The sequence below is a fragment of the Clinocottus analis genome, unplaced genomic scaffold (genome assembly GCF_023055335.1).
Source record: "Clinocottus analis isolate CAN_PGR_092001 unplaced genomic scaffold, fCliAna1.0.p SCAF_22, whole genome shotgun sequence".
NCBI lineage: Eukaryota > Metazoa > Chordata > Actinopteri > Perciformes > Cottidae > Clinocottus > Clinocottus analis.
The window spans coordinates 3,235,826-3,253,706 of record NW_027175954.1 but is presented as its reverse complement, the minus strand read 5'-3'; the positions used below and the strand labels follow the sequence as shown (position 1 = coordinate 3,253,706).

The following is a 17,881-nucleotide window of genomic DNA, read 5'->3' as shown; positions in this document are numbered from 1 at the left end:
TGGCCCAGGGCCTCAGGATCTGGTGGCCCAGTTCTTCACACCTCGCAGCGTGCCAAATCTGGATTAATCCTGGTTGTTTACACAAGTAGACTATTTACGGTGTTTGTAGAGGTTAACTATCTTTGGGATAATGAACATAGGGCAGACTTTATGAGAAATCGCGCACTTTAACTTTAGTAATACATCTGGATCTTAATGATTGTCAAACTCAAACAGCCAACTACTAAATCAGTAACACTGCTGTACAACAGAACAATGAATAGTGGTTTTTATTTTTCAGGAAAAAAAACAAAACATTACACCAACCTCACAGTATCACTGCATACAAAATAGTGATATAAAAATTAAAAAAAACAGTCACGCTCAAGCAAAGTTGTGTTGATATAACCTAAAACCTGGATTGTCAAACAGTGAAATGTTTTAACAGCAAAAATGGATTTCAGCTCGTTTGATGTAGATATTGGAATATCTACACAAATGACCAGCACCTGGTTCAGTACACAATCAAATTGTGTCTAGTAATTCTAGCTTTGCAAGTGAAAAAGCATCTGGTTTTAACTGTAAAAACCACAGGAAATACAACAGCTATTGCCTACGATGAAATGTAAACATGTGTTGAAGTATGGAAATGAGCAAATAAAAGTATCGTGCAAGTGGGCTGGCTCTTCTCGTGCAAGCTATGATGTCTGACATTTAGAAAATGAAAAACATGAACAAATAAACTCTGAGCTTTAAGACCAACAGGACACAAGATCGCTTCATGAGTGTTCCTGAATTTGCTACACAACATCCCTTAATTTACCGAGAGAATGATTATTATGTTTGGTTCTGAACCGTCATGTTACTACACCGACTAAACAGTGAAAAAAAGATATGGAAAACACAGGCACAGAAATGACACATGATCCTTTTAAAAAAAAAAGACAGTCTTGTTTAGAAACTTGAGTTAAAAACTGCTGACCCATAAATTGCAGATGTGAAGGGCAGGAAGCCCATTTATGTTCTCATGATCAAACAAATATAAAAAAAGTCCTATCAAACTGGCTCCAAAGATATTTCCCTGAAATGCGTTTCCCTGAGGCATTCCCTTGTAGAAAAACTGAGCTTGAAATTACATTTAATCTTCTCGATTAATTGCTTTTGTCACGTTATTTAATGCTTTTTTTAACATCGTTTCAAACAATAATTTTAAATTAAATGTTTAAAAAGAAAATTCAAAATTATAGTCCTGTAGGGATGAAAAATAAAAGACTCAATGCCTCATCTCACAACTACTCCACACAGAAAGAAGCATTATAATGCTGAGCTTGTGAAATGTGACTTGGCGTCACAATATTTGAGGTGACCTTTCATAAGATATTCAGTCAGACAGTGTAAACTAAAAAAAGGAGTCACAAACAAGCATCTGCCAATGAGAGGCTGCAGTCTTCCAATGGAAAGACAACATCAAGGGGTGAAATACATCTCTTTGGTCAGCATCGACACAATGCATGGGATTTGTTTCCTTGCATTAAAGCCTGGTGAATTAGAGAAGGACTCAAACTCTACTGCCACCTTGTGGTTCACTCGAAGCATGATGTGCTGGAGCTCCAATTCCTTGCCATATTTGCTGATCATGTCACACAGCGACTGCATGAACCAGGAACCAGTCATAGTGTTCCTCCATGAGTAGTAGCCTGCAGACAGAATGATGGGTCAATCAATTTAATGAAGTACGAAAGGGGGACAATTAGTATACAAAAAAACCTTGGTTTGTGTGTACGAGTATTAACCTGGGGCTGTGGAGAAGGCATAGAGGAAGTCTGCTTCCACAGGGATCCTGGTAGTGCCGTCATCTCCACTGTCGGCTTCAATGCCAGCGTCAAGATCGGTGCCTCTGCAGGCCTACACAAACCAAACAAGACCAGGTTAGACGTGTTTAGCAAAGCCCATGATAAGCAAGTGCAGTCGGAGAAAAAAAAAAAAACGAGACAAAGTCTTACAATACCTGGATGAAGAAGAGTTTAGGCTTTCCCACCAAGGATTTGCAGCGATCGCCGCGAAAAAGTGATGTCAGATACTTGAGCTCGACTGAGCCGTCGGTACCAAAGAACACGCCCTCATCGCCATGACTCAACAGAACACAGACAAACGAGGCGGAGCAGCTGTGATCTTCCTTTGAAACTAAGTAAAAAAAAAAAAAAGGATTTAATCTTTAAATTGTGACGATATGAAAGACCGCAGCTATCATATAAATGCCTGTCTGTGCACGTTTTTTTCCGTTTTGCGTCGCACTTACCAGAAATCAAAACCTGTTTCATCTGTTCGACCGACTGGTCGTTGTAAACCTTCACCTGATAACCCAACTTCCCAAATACTTTCATTGCGTTGGCTGCATCCACATCTGTTCCGTTTCGCTGATTCATGCCTTTAAAAACAAAAAAGAGAATCTGGTTACTTGAACACACAAACAAAAAAAAAATTCTTAAAAAAAAAGGAACCAGGATCTTTCTTCCTCTTACTTGGATTTAACTGTGAGGACAAACTGTCAACAGTTGAATGCAAAACACACAACTCATTTCCTAAAATAATTAAAAACAAAAAAAGGCCCTGCACTGCCAAGCACAGGGGATCATTTTTGGCCGATTAGATCTCTTCTCGTGACGGTGAGAGAGTGTTTTGATTCAGTTATGACAACCATGTGTCATGTATTCTGTATTCTTTACAATTATTTTGGTACTCAAGGTATTTCGTTCTCGTGCGTCACAGAGTCACTCAGCCCATTTTGTGAACAGACTTTTTTTTGGGTTCACGCTTCACCCGCGCAAACCTTGCCGTGACTGTGAGATTTTGGAGCGCACCCTCTCTCACTGACGTCTGGTTTCTTCACATGAGCGCCTCATGTCTTCAACCTAATCAGCCAGAAAAAGTGAGAACACCTGCACATGTGTAAATAATAAGATGATTGCTGGCTGAATAATCACTGTCACACCATCACGGATGACTGAGACATTTTAATTAACGTCATTAGTTACACCTGTTCTCCCAATATGACGAGTCCAACGGTCTGTTGAAAAAAGGCACTTTTAATACGAAAGATATCCAATCTAAAATGTTGGATAATTTGCAGTTTAATTCAATATTTAAATAATATTTATTGGATTCTCTATTTTACAACTCTTATGGATGTTATAAATACATCTTCCAAACCTCTAAAATCAAACCTTCTTTACCAGGTTAAGTTCACTTTTTCTACAGTGTTTAAACTGATTATTGATCCAACTTTTACTTATGCCCTAACATTTCTAGTCTGTCTGTCTGTAGCCCTTGTTTAGAATTGAACACCTCTAGTTAGTTAGCTACAGTAAACTGCGATCGCCTGCTTCGTTTCCAAGAGCGGGACTGTGGATCACCTGCTCGCTTTTCCCACAATTCTATTGGCTCTTGCACAAGACGCTGTAATATTCTTGGAAACGTGCATGGGGAATTACAGAAAGCACATATTTACCATAACTTGTCTTGGTCGAGCAGGCTCAACAGCTGCTGATTTTTCACCCTAGTCATATGATGTACATGTTCTTGGAACATTGTTGACCAAGTCATGTGTACTCAGTTAGTCCCGCTCAACGGGTTTGTCACAAACACAAGTCTGACGGCAAAAATCTGACAATCCTACGATAACTGTGACGTCAGTGAGAAAGGGTGCGCTCCAAAATGCCACACAGTCACAGCACGGTTTGTGTGGGTTGAGCGTGAATCAAAAAAATTCCTTATAGACCCTTAAAGGGCAGACATGGTGATGCTTCACAAAGAGATTATGAACACCAAAGGCCAATTCTGCAATGGCTGTCTTACTGCCACAATATCCATGTGACCAGATCCATCAAACTTAAAAGAGGAACTAATCAAACCATGGGTTTACCGAGTGATGCATACCAACCAAGTCGCTGAAAATCATGTGGATTCCAGAACTTCCTGAAGAGCCACTCGGTCAGTTAGCTGCACTGACAGTTATCGAATGCAACGATGCATACGCAGGGAATGGTACAGCTGCCTGCTTGTTCTCACGTTCACTAAAGTCAACGCGATGACACAGTGCTAACTATCTAATTAACTGGTATGGGACACAGTTACATGGGATGCACAGCAAGAAGAGATGCACAGCAACAAGAGAACATTGAGTCCCGAGATGAAGGTGTGGATTATTGAGTTGCTTTGATGTACACCCTAGATGTCGGTCTCTGTGTAAATAACTTTCATGGAGCTCACATAACTCCAGGCCACACATCAGCAGTCCTGCTGTAAACAACACGTTGCAACTAAACTGCTAAAATGCATGTTGGACAGTCAACTTCTACAAATAATGAAAGATCTACCTCTCCAACACAAACTTATAACTAAGCAGAAGAAAGGTGAACCAGAAGAAAGGTATCCAGCATGTGATGACCAACCACCTCATGGAAGTGGAAATCCTCACAGCACATTGAACAGCAGCCTACTAGGAAGGAGTCTCTTCTCCGGGGACGTTCTCACATCCAGGGAATGTACATAAACTGAGGGTCCAAGAAGGAGATGGTTGCGTACACCTACACTCGACTGGACAGGGACACCACTATCGCCATCTTATCAGTTACTCCTCATAAACTATTTAACAGTGAACATTTGAGGCATCTGATCTATTAACCTTGGATCTCACCTGTTGCTTTAGTCTAGATTAACAGAGCACATTAAAAATGCAAACGTCTTAAAATCCTAGTGTGGCTTTTTTTATGGATTGCTGGAACATAACCTGTAAACCTCAACAAGGGAAAATGAACATCACAAAAGGGAAACTAACTCATTGTGTCTGTCTCGCATAACAAAACCCAAAGGGTATTTACTATTTAAATGAATGTGCATTGATAGAATGAAAAAACAGCAGGTAAATATTGACTTTTGAGTCGATGTTCCCACCAGATGCTTTTGTTTAACTTAATATTTAAATGTTTAAGAGTTTCGGCATTCAGTAAAAACCAGGCATTGCATTTAAACCTGGTTACAGTGGCATTTAAATCATTTACAGTGGTGATATGCATTCCCAGCAGCTTCATCAGAGACACACCTGTTCTTCTGTCAAAGTTCTTGTTGTTGATGATGATGCACTGGCCGATGATGGGGAACTTCAGACTGTATCTGAAGCTGTGTCCGTCGGGCTTTGCATCCACGTCCACGCAGGCAGAAGCAGACAAAGACGACTCTGACCTGCGGGACAACGAGACAACAACACCAGTATAGTTGTATAAATACTGTAACTTCAAGATAACCACACCTTTTACGTAACTAATGCTCGACAAAGAGAGGCTATGAGAGCGTTTAATGGGGATCACGGGCCCGATTTAGTGCTCCATACACCACGTGTGTCGTTAAACAGTAACGTTACGGACCTACAAATAGATAATGTAATAATACGCGGGTGGATTAATATGCTGTTTACAAGGCAGACGGTCGTCTCCAATGTTAACGAAGAACAGCTTGCTCATCTCTGCACGGCCACAACGAGCTGCTGATAAAGAGCGCTAACTAGCCATTCACACAAATAAACAAACCATCACTCACTGTTGTCCATCGTCACTCTTTGCGTCTGTGAAGTCTCCTGCGGGTCCGTTAACCGACATATTGTTAGTTATGTATTAATTTTCCTAACGGTGAAGTAACACACCCTGTGTGACGAACAGCGAACCCGGCAGACGACCAGTGGTAGGTGCTAACGCGAGAGACAAGCTAGCTGCATCCGGCTGGTAAACAAAAAGACACTGATGTCACGCGCAGCGGCAGAGACGCGCTCGATTTAAAGCCCAGCGCCTGCCTGTGGGAAGGGCCGTGTCCTCCACGTGACGTAGGAGGGCGGGGCGAGTTTTTTTTTTGTTTTTTTTTAGAAACTATGCGGTGTAAGGAAAGAAATACTGAACACTTTGTTTTTTTTTATTGATTTTTATATTGTGTATTTGTTGATTGTGAATACTGTTCTGATACTGACATCTTGTTCATATTGGCCTAAAAAGAAGATTGTCAAATTGAAATAAAATATATCCCCAAATACTGGAATTACCCTGTAAAATACCCACTGTGTCAAAGTTTCAATTTCCCAATGTAAATGTACCCTGGTCGCTAAAAGCCCCCCCAAAACCCCAGTAAAAATACGTCTTTATTGTAAGTTTTTTGTTTTCTTTTTTTGATTTTCTGTTTTCCAAGTGTGTATTTCAAACTATTTTGTCTTAATCATTTTACTTTTGATACTTAAGATCACAAAAAGGTTTACACCACTTTGTGCTGCATTGTTTTGTAAAATAAAAAACACCAATATGCACTTAATTTCCATTCAAACTTTAATATTGCCAATCCCTAAAGACAATTGTGCTAAAAAAAACAAAACAAAAACTGCAATTAAAGGACACAAAAGGTTAAAAGTACTCTCAGTAGAACAGTGAGTCAATACATATGTATATTTTTAACTAATGTTTGCAATTACTTAACATGGTTCAGGAAATGTTTTTTAGAACAAATTCAACACTTCAGTAGCCAACATCAAATGTTGACAAATTGTCAAAGCAAGTAGAGCACGATAAATAACGCACGTGAGTGCAGGAACAACTTAAGTCAATTTTGGAGAATTGTGGGAAGTTGTGGCATTGTGACTCCCCACCTCGCAGGGTAAAAAAACAAACTCAAAGGGTAGAAACTACAGGAATTAGGAGCCATGGCTTAAAATCAGGATTATACAAAGGTTGAAAGAGACAGAACTGATGGAAACCTGTACAATCTGAAATTTAAGAGACAGAGTAGCATCAAGCTGTACATTCCTCCCACTTCTCTTCATCGTGTACGACAAAACAGCAAATTAAACTAAAGGATGGTTCAGACCCAAACAAATTGATATAATTTAAATAGAGCTAACCTAGCTGGTAGAGGGTGACTCATGTAACATGGGATACATCCAGTACTGAGCAAACAACGATGAACAAAGCAACAAAAAAAGAAAAAGTGCATCACCGCCATTAGATTCTCTATCAATAGAACAGATTAATATCACAATTACTTTACTATTTACAGAAATATAACCACATTATGTTTTGTGATCTTCATTTTCAGTGTTTTAAGTACACTTAAATAGAAATTTAAATTTAGATTTTCATCAACCACACAGTCTTTCGATTCATATGACAAACAACACAGAAAAATACGACATATTTCAGTTTTAGCAATCTCGCTTCACACATTTCATTTTGTGCCACATGTATACGCACGCACTGAGGCACTCTTATTGCTGTCTGTTAAAAAACTACACTCGAATAACGTGACGACTAAAATATCCTACATCAAGATTAAAGCTATTATCGATACGTTTGAGGGAAACCGGAAAGAGAAAAAAAAAAAACTTGCTTCACATTTCCCTTCAATTCACTGAGCAGCAAACCAGTAAAATCAACACACAGCTCAGCTTGTGACCCTCAACATTTACCTAGAGAGCAGAATTTTAATGATGGATTAAAGTATTAGTGAGGGCTAAAACTTTCGCTGTGACAATACAAGTCTGAAAATAGTGTGCTTGGGTGGAGAATCAAAACAGTTCAATTTTAAACACGATTAGTCAATCTTACAAGACTCTTACTCTCAATAATCTTGTCAACAGTGATTTAGCATTCTGTTTTAGTTTGAGCAACCACCGTTACAAATTGAAAAGATTGCATCTGGCTATCCAATAGGTCAGGGGCAACGCGATCTTGCCTCGTACTTTTTAAAACTGATGTTTTTCACTGGCTGTTCAAGTTCCACAGAACAGAATTATGGGATTTTACACTGTTAAAAAGGAAAAATATACTTTTGTTTGGAATGAAGAATTTCATTTTGTGACTGTACATGTAATTTATGAACTCAAAATTGGATTTTGTCTTAAGTAAGTCTTTAAAATGAATTGTTGGACAAAATACAAGAAAAAAAAATGCCATTGGTAATTGTTTTACTTCATATTTTCCATTGGTACACATTTTTTTATACCACTATTTAATTTATATAATATTCAAAATGGTATCATATAAAATAAACATGTATTGTATTCAACTTAATGTGCTAAATAGAAAATTGGAATTATTCTTCCACAATTAAGAAAAAAAAAACGGATGTGATCATTTATTCCTATATAGTGGAAAGAAAGGTTAAAAAAAGTGTGCATATGTAATGACTTTGTAGACCCACAAATCTTTTTTGAAACGGTCAAACCAAACTTGGTGGTGTAATTATAAGGAATTACTTTCACATCTCTTCACAGCTATGATGTATTTTACAGGGGAATTGGGAGGAAGTCAGAAAAACAATACCACAAACACATTTTTGAATGTTGACTAGTTAATTACAAAAATAAAAAAAGGCTAATATGTAGATGTAGTATACCTTCAGCATGGTTTCACTTCAGGTAAGTAAGTAGCGCCGCAAATTACCATAAATTCAAAAGGCAAACATTTCATGTCTTAGTGTTTGTGACACTTCTAATTTCAAACCAGTGCAGAGATAATTACTCAACATTAATTACTTCTTAAAGAAACTGCATTCATCCATCTTTTGTCAGAACCACGAAATGCATGCACCAATGCATTTGATGCGATCTAAAACTGTTGTAGTGATTTTTTAAATTTTTTTTTAGGTTAAACTGACTGCAATGCTGGAGATGCTTTAATAAATTCATTGCAAAAGTAGTTGTAATTGGGAGTGCACAACAAAAACAAACACATAAATCACATGTTCTGGAGTCACTCGCTCTCTCCAAGCACACCTTGTATATTGTAAGACGTCATCTGGATGACTTATGCTTTTGTTAATGCTTTTAAAGAAAATGCATAATGACATTATTAGAATAACTTTCTGCCAACTGCAACTCAAAGGCTGTACCAAAGAACCCCGCACTGAGAACAAGCAGTGGACCAAGAAAAACATCAGTGTTTGAGAGGCAGTGAGAGGGAATTCTGAACACTAATCAGCTGCAATGTTAAAACAATGCTACAACGTGCATCGTATCTGCGTTTAGGGTGAAGTCCAGATGCCCTTAACCCTGAGCAAATCACTGGGGAACCGAGTGGGGTGATCAGTTGAAGCTACAAACATTGAAGACGGGCTGTTGTCAGGCTTGAATCCCCGTTTCAGCTGATGTGAGGTTTGTACACCAACTGAGGAAGAGAGGCCGACTCGGGCTGCGATCAGAAGATTTCAGGGCACGCGTCCCAGTTGCCTTGTTCCTTCGCCTCCCAGTAACCACCTTTGTAGACGTGCAAGGTCTCTCCGGAGACGGGGTCGTCCAACTTCTCAAACCACATTGCTTGGTAGTTGTCTGAATGGGTGCCTGAAAGGAAAAGAGACAATGTTTCACGAAGAAGAAGCTTCAGCTGGACCTGAGGTGAGGGCTTAGAAGCCACTGAGCCATGACGACACACCATGCTTCAAATTCAGCCGATATGCCTTCAGATGGTTGACCAAAACAAAAAAACGAAGCATGACAAATTATAGACGAGTACTCGATGAAAGCACAAATTTGGGCCTCTGATACGTAAGGAGAAAATCAAGCTCACAACAAATGCCCTGAATGCCCCGGACCACAGATAACTGAGCAATGACAGACAAGATGCTACTCTAAAATATTCATGTACTAGGTTTGTGCCAATTCTACAAGGAGCTGCAAGGTTACCTAAAGACTACCAACACAAATCTAAATTTAAATTAAAACGGGATGATTGAGACTAACGCCGATAACGCTGTTACTTGCTTTTGATTTGAGCTCCATAAGGACCTTCATTGCCTTCCACTAAGACAGACCAAGTTGGATGTGAAGGGGAAATGGTTAACAGAAGGCTCGGTAATCTATATCAAATTAAAATGCTGAGATAATTGTGAGATAATTGCACAGTATACGTTATGTCATGGTCAGAATACTTGCTTAGATATGGGGAGAGTGATGGTCCATAAGGGGCTGCAAATAGAAGAATGAAGGATGAATCTTTGAGAGTTCAGACATAAAAAAGTTGGGTATGAGCTGAATATGACCGACACAAAGAGAGACAGCGAATTAAATGAAAGAGGCTACTTGCATGCAAGAGGTGTATGGGGATGAGAGTCCTCTGTTTCAGCTTAACACCAGCACAAAAAAAGGATGTGAATCAACTTAATCCGCATCCAAAATCCACATAAAACAGCGTTTATGTTCATTTTAGAGGTGCTGTGTGTAGCATTTTAAGCAAAATACCATGACAGCTAAAAAAATACTTCTTGTAAAAGAAACAAAAACATAGCACAGACAATTTTTGACCAAATTAATAAATCACTTCATGTTAAAGACATTTGTTTTTTTCTGACAATAAAACAGATGATTTCCAAATTGTATTTGACTTGGGGGGATTGTAAAGGCTGATACAAGCTACAAATCTCCTCAGACTGGTCTCAGTTGTTGAAGTGACTTTTATATAACGATGAAGGATAAGCTATTTCAAATTGGTATTGAAACTCTGTCCGCCAAGCAGAATATGAGGGAATCTTAAGCGTCTTTTTTTAATACAAAATGTGGCAAGAAGTTATTTCTCCACAAATAATAGCACTGATTTGAGTAACTGCAAAGCCGATCAACCACCCATGGTTATATATGGCCATGTCTTATTCACTGCTCTCTTAAAGGGATAGCTTGGGTGCTCTGAAGTGAGGTCGAATGAGGTTATCCATAGACAGTAGACGGCGGTCAGCATGCTACAGAGTACCAGCATGGGAGAAAAGTAATTTACTGATGGATAGTTTCAGTCAACACAAAAAAAAGCCCACCAAAATTGTTTTATCTAGAATCAGTGTACGCTATATTTAGAATGTTTTTTGAAGGGGACTGAATTGAAAGTGAAACTTGTCTACTGGGTTACTGCTGTTGTCCGTCCGGTCAATATCTTTGAACAGAGCGTACATATGTTTTAGTTATTAGTTTCCTGTCCAAAAGGAATGTTTGACGACAAGATAAAGCCCTGAACATACGCCAAATATAGTGTAAACTTACACTGATATTGTTTTTTTTTTTCAGTGGACCTTTCTTTTAGGTGGCTTATATGCATTTTGTTGCTGGCCCCATCCTCAGCAGTACATCACTTTGCCCCGTGCTGGTGCACTTGTCTGCATGGACTGACCATTCCTGAAGCTGCTACACAAAGCACCTTAAAAGTATATATTATGTTAAGCTATGAAGTGATACTTGCTTTCATCCAAAACCTCATTTGCTTCTGTGCCAGTCTCCACTGCATCAGCTAAATGAAACAGAAATTGATGAAGAGACGGTAAAAGTATTTGAAAGATGACGTAGAAGACATTAAAGCACCTTCTCGTTACATACGCAAACATCTCATACATGTGTTGCTTTGCATCTAGAGCTAATATATATCAAGGATGGGAAAAGACTAAGAGAAGAATACTTGCTTTTTGAGGGTGAATCATTGATTGAATCCTCATTGGCAGCTTAGGGGTGAGACAAAGACAAGGTATTCCAAGACAGCCAAAGTGGACAAAAGATGAATGGACAGAACTAGCATTGGAAAGAAACACAAAGACAAATAGAAAAACTCCAAAACTACGCTTGTTATTATTATTTTTTTTTTACCTTCCTCAGGTGAGCTGGCTGCTTTAACAGCCTCCCTCTCCCTTTCTCGGCGAACAGTGCGCTGTTTCTCTTCTAGCCTCTGTTTCTCTGCGTTCGCCTCATCCCAACGACCGTCCTCCATTAATCTCTGGTCAGGGCGCCGTCGACAGTCTGTTGGCGCCACACCCTCTTCAGGCTCATTGAGCGTCAAGGCCAGTGAGGAGAAAAAGTACATGTTCTCTGCTCCCTCTCTGTAAAGACATCAGCATAAAAGTTGAAAGGCACAACAATGTATCAATGTATAAGCTCTATCAGTTCGCAAGCACTTTCTACTTCCTCAATACCACTAAAACTCACGGCAAGGGGTTCTTTTTCCAGATTTCTTTAGCCTTGAGGGTCTGATAGACTGTCCTCTGTTTGCCTTCGGTGCCGTTCTCGCCTTTACTGCTCTGCATTATCCTGGAAAACTCCATCTTCTCATCCCAAGTTCCTGATAGCACGTAATGGGCCTTCCCATCCTTATCTGTTACGACTCCTGTTACCTGAGACACAAACACGGATTACATTTAAGAATGCAATCACAGAGCAAACAGCAGGACGTACAGTGATACACATTCAACTAAATTAAACACGACAGATCTGCCATTCATTCTACTTTCAAAGTTCATAATGGTCAGTTGAAATGACGACAATTAAACTGATAAAATCAACATTTCTGGGGGAAGAAAGGATTAATTTGAGTAATTTCGGTTTCTCTTTTTTATATCGAGTATTGTGTGACTGTGTATTAGACATATTTCTATGAAAATGCATACAAAATAAAAGCTCACCTTTCTTGGTACATCTCTGGAGAAGTAACTGTAGGGAGCAAACTTGAGGTGACAGCGATCTCCTGTCTTGTGATTCACCACATCTATCTCCCCTGACTAGAAGGGGACAAAATGAAGACGCAAATGTGTTGCTCTTGAGGACTTAAAAGGATACACTTGGTAGAATTGTAAGCAAAACATGTAATAAAGACAATTAGTATTAAATGTACCTGGTCAATCCATAACTTTCCAACAATGATGTTGTGTACAGTTGTTGTCACTTTTTTCCAGGAGTAGTGATTGTTGCTCTTGTCAAATAAACACTGGATAGAACCTGAGGATAGAGAGAGAATAATCTAAGACCCTGCTCACTAGAAGTATAAATGTCATATTTGGTCTTCACACACTCACCCAAAGGCATGATGGAGAGATATTTTCCTCTAAATTTGCTGGCCAGGGTAATTTCTTGTCTGAGGGTCCAGCCCTTTTCAGAGCTAGCATGGTGAGCTGCAGCAGGTGGGTGGTGACTCACCTGAGAGGTGGTGAGTGAAGAGAGGAGGATTATTAGATGTTTTAAGATTATTTGAGCAAATAAACATGTTTGCATGAACATCCTTGGACATACCTGTTCACAGAGGGAGCGGTAGCCACAATCTTTTAGCCGATCCAGCTCAAAGGTTTCTGCCAGCAGAGGATTGAAGGGTTTCCCTGTGCGGTGGACAGTGGTGGAGTAGGAGGAGACTGTGAAAGCAGCTACATAGCACATCTGCTCCAGAGAGCTCTGACATTTAGAAGCCTTATCCAGCAGCTCGTAATACTCCAGGTCTTCAGATAGGCGTTGCAGCATTGAGAGGGGCTCATTGAAATTCACCTAGTAGGTAAATAGTCACAGAGAGAAGACATCTGATTACATCTGAGTGCTCTCACAAGCAAATGCCACTTAGATACCAACATAGGTACATGTTTCTTACAGGCATTGGTATCTTTGAGAGCTCCTTTCCAATACAATTCTTCATGATGCTCCACAGATTGAGGTAATAGTTGGGCTTGTCAGGGATACGAGTCCGCCTTTGTCGAACAGGCTCAAGCTCAAGGGGCTGTGGCGACTCTGGATTGGATGCCATAGACTGTTCGTCGAACTGGAAAAAAAAGAGAAAGAAAATAGCTTTCAGGGTCAAGTGAGTGAGGCGCGTTGAAAGCAGAGAACACAAGTCAAAATGAAAACGAACTTAACACACATTTACGGACTGTTCTTCCATTCCGGTTTCACTGCTGAGCCCACTAATGTTGCTGCCAGATCTTCTGATGGACAGAGAAGCAGTATTTAAAACAAAGCAGTACACATGAGGCAACATAATAATCATGACAACAGAAACAAAAAAAACAAGGTTGATAGGAAGAAAAGGAATTTGTGACATTTGAAAAAGACAGACAGTTAATAACCTGTGATATTTGGGGTCAGCAGGGACAGTGATAAACTCTGCTGGGTCTTCCATCGCATCAAAGAACTCATTGTCATCGTCCTCGTCACTGGCATCCCCTTTTTTGTCTGGTGAAGACAGGCGGTGGAGGAATAAACGACTGAATGGCGCAGCTATATAGCACAGCAAGCACACTTTGAGTAACATGCAGAAGTGCTGTCGGGGATGAGAACCTTACCTTTGTTAGCCAAGGCGGGATTGCTGAATGAAGGGGGGAGAACTGTAGCTCCTCTGAAAGCTCTTTCCAAGTGGTTGTGCTGTTTGGCCAGCTGCTCCAGAGTCTCCTCCAGCCGGATCCTTTGGTCTCGCTCAACCTGAAAGGCCTTCTGCCAGCGCTTACCGTGGTTCTGGGCCAGCGAGAGGAAGTCTCTACATGCCTTGGGGAACATGCGAAAATAAGAGTAACGTGACTCGACAAAAGAGTCAAAAACATGTTTGCCAGCAACTTAACACTTGGCTGACTTACATTAATCATGGCATTAGAGGTGATTCTGAACAGTGTGGCTCTCTCTGTAACTTGTCTCATCTTTTCCCCCACGTCTGCTCCAACACGAATCCCCTCCAGTTCTGACAAAGACCTGTGTGTGGAATCAAGGAATGAATAAAATAATTTTTCAAACTAAATCAATAAAAGATTTTTTTTTTTTCTCTAAAGTAATCAAACTGCCCAGTGTGATAATCAATACCTTTGGAGTGCAGACCCATGCTTGACAATGAGATCATTGCAGGTGTTGAGGTCTTCCACCTTGCTGCCAAGTGTGCGAAGTGTGGACTGGATTTCTAAGTTACGGCAGCCTCCCCCCTGTCCTGAAGTGGGGGGCTCTGCAGGACAGTCGTCACCCGAGTCATCTGAGGGAGAGAATGGGGAAGAAAATATTACCAAAACCGAAAAAATACAAGAAGAAAATGTTTCACAAATACAGATTTAAAAAAAGGTGCTATTGAACAAGCTGATCAGATTTGTCTATGCATGTTCATATTCTGACGGCTGCATTCTCCAATGTAGATGTTTTCCCTCTCACCTGATTCGGCCTGCATGTGCACGGCCTTTGCCTTGGCGAGCTCCAGAGCAGTGATCCATCGCTGCCGCTCTACTTCTGAGCTGGCCTTCAAGTGGTAGGTCTGCGCACCTCCGTTGGAAATGACAAAATTGCACGAGTCCTCCACAGTAATATTGGCTGTGGCCAAGTTAATGGTGCCTCGGCATGTGTGACCCATCTCTGCCTGGGTCCTGCAGACAACACAATGAAGGACAGTCAAATATAGATTGCCTTTTTGTGAAGTAATGTTTCATTTATTGTAAAGCAATTGCGCATGTGTTTGAAATTGTGCATACAGTGTAAAATACAAGTACTGCTGCGAATGCACTTCTCATTTAAAAAGCTACATTAACAGACACAGTGTTACTGCCTAAGAACATTGTTCAATATTTATAGTATAACTCAACACACGGCATTTGTGTTTCATGCCAGCTCCCCTTGGTACTACAATAGAATTACAACTTCAGTCATGTACGTGGAACTTACCTGTAGTAAGACAAAAGTCCATTGCTCAGAACAAACCAGCGTCTCTGGTAACCTTTAATGTAGTTAGTCCATTTGAAAAGCCATCCCTTGTACGTGTCTCCAGGGGTTGGAGTAGGGGACTTTGGCTCGGACATCACAACTGACTGTAGTTTCTCTGGGTGAAGTTATGGCCTGTCCAGAAAGAAATAATCAAGATTTACATTGCCACACATTTTTTTTCTTTGCTACTATTCAGCCTGCTTAATGCACACTTAAAACATGCAATTAGGGCTATATGAAGAAAATATATCAATATTGTGATGATGTTGTATGGTTGAATATTGACGATTTCACAAAATATTTATAAAATTAGATTTTTTTGTATATATATATATATATATATATATATATATATATATATATATATATATATGGTAAATTCAGAAAATCCCACCACATCATCATAAGCTGCCTTTGACCAAGAAAAGTCAACACATGCCATATTGTGAGGTTTACAAAAGCCAAAATATACGACCATATTGAGTCTCATGTGATATGAAATGTTGGCACAAACAAGGTTCTGAAGACAACATCAGCACAGTGTTATTTGGCTTGTTAATGTCAACAATTTAAGATGAATTAGGTCACTGTGTCATCTTGTAACATAAACTTAATTAAGTTATCTTTAGCCATATAAGGGATAATTATGTTTTGATTGAGCGTTAACTTGTGAGAAATTAACAAACAGCTAACTTAGGCTACGTATCTCTACTTAACCATAAGTTGAATGGCAGCCTGCTGCTTAAAGTGTCTGAATATCCAATTGTAAAGTGAAAACAGGAAATGGACGCACTGAATACTAACCTTCTAAAAATGTTGTCTGCTAATTGGTCCTCCTTGACAACGTTATTAAAAGTTACAAGCGCTACAGCGCTAAAAACCATTAAATCCCTCAGAAATATGACGGTTTAGTATAATTTCGCTTGGATTCAACGTAAACGTGGAATCTGCAGATAACCGATACTTCATAACCGCTACTACATAACGAACAAACGGTTCAGTGCCGACATGACTTCTAAATAATGTGTTAAGCCAACGTTTGAACGTTATTGCATCGTCAACGACTGAGAAGAAGAAGAAGAAGAAGAAGAAGAAGAAGAAGAAATAAAAACGGCTTCGTACCAATAACATTCACGTAAAACAAACTGGTTTCGAACCCAGATGACGTAAGAGAGTCACGTAAACACCGCCAGGACACTGTGAGGTACTTCGAGGAACAAGAAACCACTTCCAAGCATCAAAGCTACTTAAAACAGTGTCGGTCACTAAGCTCGCAGCTAGCTGCACAACAGGAAGCTGTCAAAACAGCCGGACACGTCCCACATCCACGGTGCTAACAATCATTTCAACTGTCGCCACATTTCTTTTGCGACAGTAAGACGCGATTAAATTCTCATGGCTCTTACCGTGCAAGACTTCAGCTGTTAACGTCGCGCATGTCGTGTCGGGTGAAGCAATGTCGGCTCAGCAGTGTTAGCTTTGCTAACTACTTTCATGGATGTATTAAGGACATAGGACAACAGCTACTTTGCTACAGGTTCTTCTTCTTTCTCTATTTACGGCAGTTGGCAGCCCATACTTTGCATTACTGCCTCCCTCTGGTTATAGTCTTTATTGATGTCCATATTTTTTTTAAGTGGGGTAAGTTGTCAAGTTAATTTACTCTCATAAAATCAAATCGTTTTTCTGCCATTCATTCAAAACAAATATTATTGTTGCAGCTCACTATTGTTGGTTTATCTTTCCCCTCTGAATTCTAGTCTTATAAAAAACTTGTTTCTGATAGTCTTTTTTCATAATTTGCTTTACATCTCCTGAATGTGGGACCCACATGGACATATTTATCCCGTGACTAACTTTAATCTTATGATGAACATTCAGAAAGCAGATCCTGGTGATTACTGTCTGCCCCTCTGTTCATGCTTTCCACACGGTAAATGTGAATCACAAATGCACCCAGTCACATACATTTGTGGATCCTTTGATTCATGTGTACAAATGTTTTGAGTCCATTTACTTGCACAAATCAAAAATTATTTTGAAGGGGGCTAAACCAGACACCCTGCAAGATATTGACCTACACTGCCATGTGCATTTTAATAAAGCATTACAAGGATCTATCAAAATACAAATCCATTCTAGTTTTTAACAAGTGTCTAATATATATTTGTGGAATGCATATTCATTATGTGGGGTTATATTCTCCCCATTTTACTGTTCAGTAACAACATTCAAAGGCCATTAACTCCATTATTGAATGTCAGCCCAGTTCCTGTGAAATTATCTTACACATTGAATATACATGTATAATTTTTACTTGATACCATAGCAGTGGAATTATATATACTTTATACAGACAAATTAAATTGGCTATACATTTAGTATTTCCCTACTTGTTCTGGGCCTACTCCTTACCTC

The 17,881-nt window shown here is 39.6% G+C and overlaps 2 protein-coding genes across 13 annotated transcripts; both read right to left on the bottom strand.

Annotated features, from left to right (window-relative positions):
• Positions 1-254: 254 nt before the first annotated feature.
• On the bottom strand, positions 255-5,738 carry casp3a (caspase 3, apoptosis-related cysteine peptidase a). Its single transcript, XM_068589333.1, has 6 exons — positions 5,575-5,738; positions 5,081-5,220; positions 2,279-2,407; positions 1,988-2,163; positions 1,773-1,884; positions 255-1,676 (listed from the first exon to the last, which is right to left on the bottom strand). The coding sequence occupies exons 1-6, from the start codon at positions 5,631-5,633 to the stop codon at positions 1,447-1,449; spliced, it is 846 nt and encodes a 281-aa protein (XP_068445434.1). The 5' UTR covers positions 5,634-5,738; the 3' UTR covers positions 255-1,446.
• Positions 5,739-6,343: 605 nt separating this feature from the next.
• LOC137793269 (oxysterol-binding protein 1-like) lies at positions 6,344-17,158 on the bottom strand. 12 transcript variants are annotated; one of them, XM_068589324.1, is made up of 20 exons: positions 16,870-17,158; positions 15,425-15,595; positions 14,921-15,129; positions 14,585-14,747; positions 14,365-14,476; positions 14,077-14,275; positions 13,861-13,966; positions 13,656-13,716; positions 13,389-13,556; positions 13,043-13,288; positions 12,829-12,949; positions 12,648-12,751; positions 12,439-12,534; positions 11,966-12,150; positions 11,630-11,859; positions 11,449-11,487; positions 11,232-11,279; positions 10,092-10,130; positions 9,941-9,973; positions 6,344-9,349 (listed from the first exon to the last, which is right to left on the bottom strand). In XM_068589324.1, the coding sequence occupies exons 2-20, from the start codon at positions 15,556-15,558 to the stop codon at positions 9,207-9,209; spliced, it is 2,436 nt and encodes an 811-aa protein (XP_068445425.1). In that variant the 5' UTR covers positions 15,559-15,595; positions 16,870-17,158; the 3' UTR covers positions 6,344-9,206. The 12 variants fall into 12 exon arrangements, 11 of the variants coding, with proteins under 11 accessions (XP_068445425.1, XP_068445422.1, XP_068445424.1 ...); XM_068589321.1 differs by having other exon boundaries at positions 13,656-13,719; positions 16,870-17,156; XM_068589323.1 differs by lacking the exon at positions 16,870-17,158 and adding an exon at positions 16,586-16,793 and having other exon boundaries at positions 13,656-13,719.
• Positions 17,159-17,881: the final 723 nt, after the last annotated feature.

Bases quoted from the DNA above. Each gene is read 5' to 3' on its own strand.
- LOC137793269 (XM_068589321.1), bottom strand. From the start codon at position 15,558: ATGTCCGAGCCAAAGTCCCCTACTCCAACCCCTGGAGACACGTACAAG. The intron at 14,276-14,364 runs GTAAGTCAGCCA...ATGTTCCCCAAG, and splicing joins CCTCTAATGCCATGATTAAT to GCATGTAGAGACTTCCTCTC. The intron at 9,350-9,940 runs GCAAGTATTCTG...TTTTCCTTTCAG, and splicing joins ATCACTCTCCCCATATCTAA to GCACCCATTCAGACAACTAC.
- casp3a (XM_068589333.1), bottom strand. From the start codon at position 5,633: ATGTCGGTTAACGGACCCGCAGGAGACTTCACAGACGCAAAGAGTGAC. The intron at 5,221-5,574 runs GTGAGTGATGGT...GTTGTCCCGCAG, and splicing joins AAGAGTGACGATGGACAACA to GTCAGAGTCGTCTTTGTCTG. The intron at 2,164-2,278 runs GTAAGTGCGACG...TTTTTTACTTAG, and splicing joins GAAACAGGTTTTGATTTCTG to TTTCAAAGGAAGATCACAGC.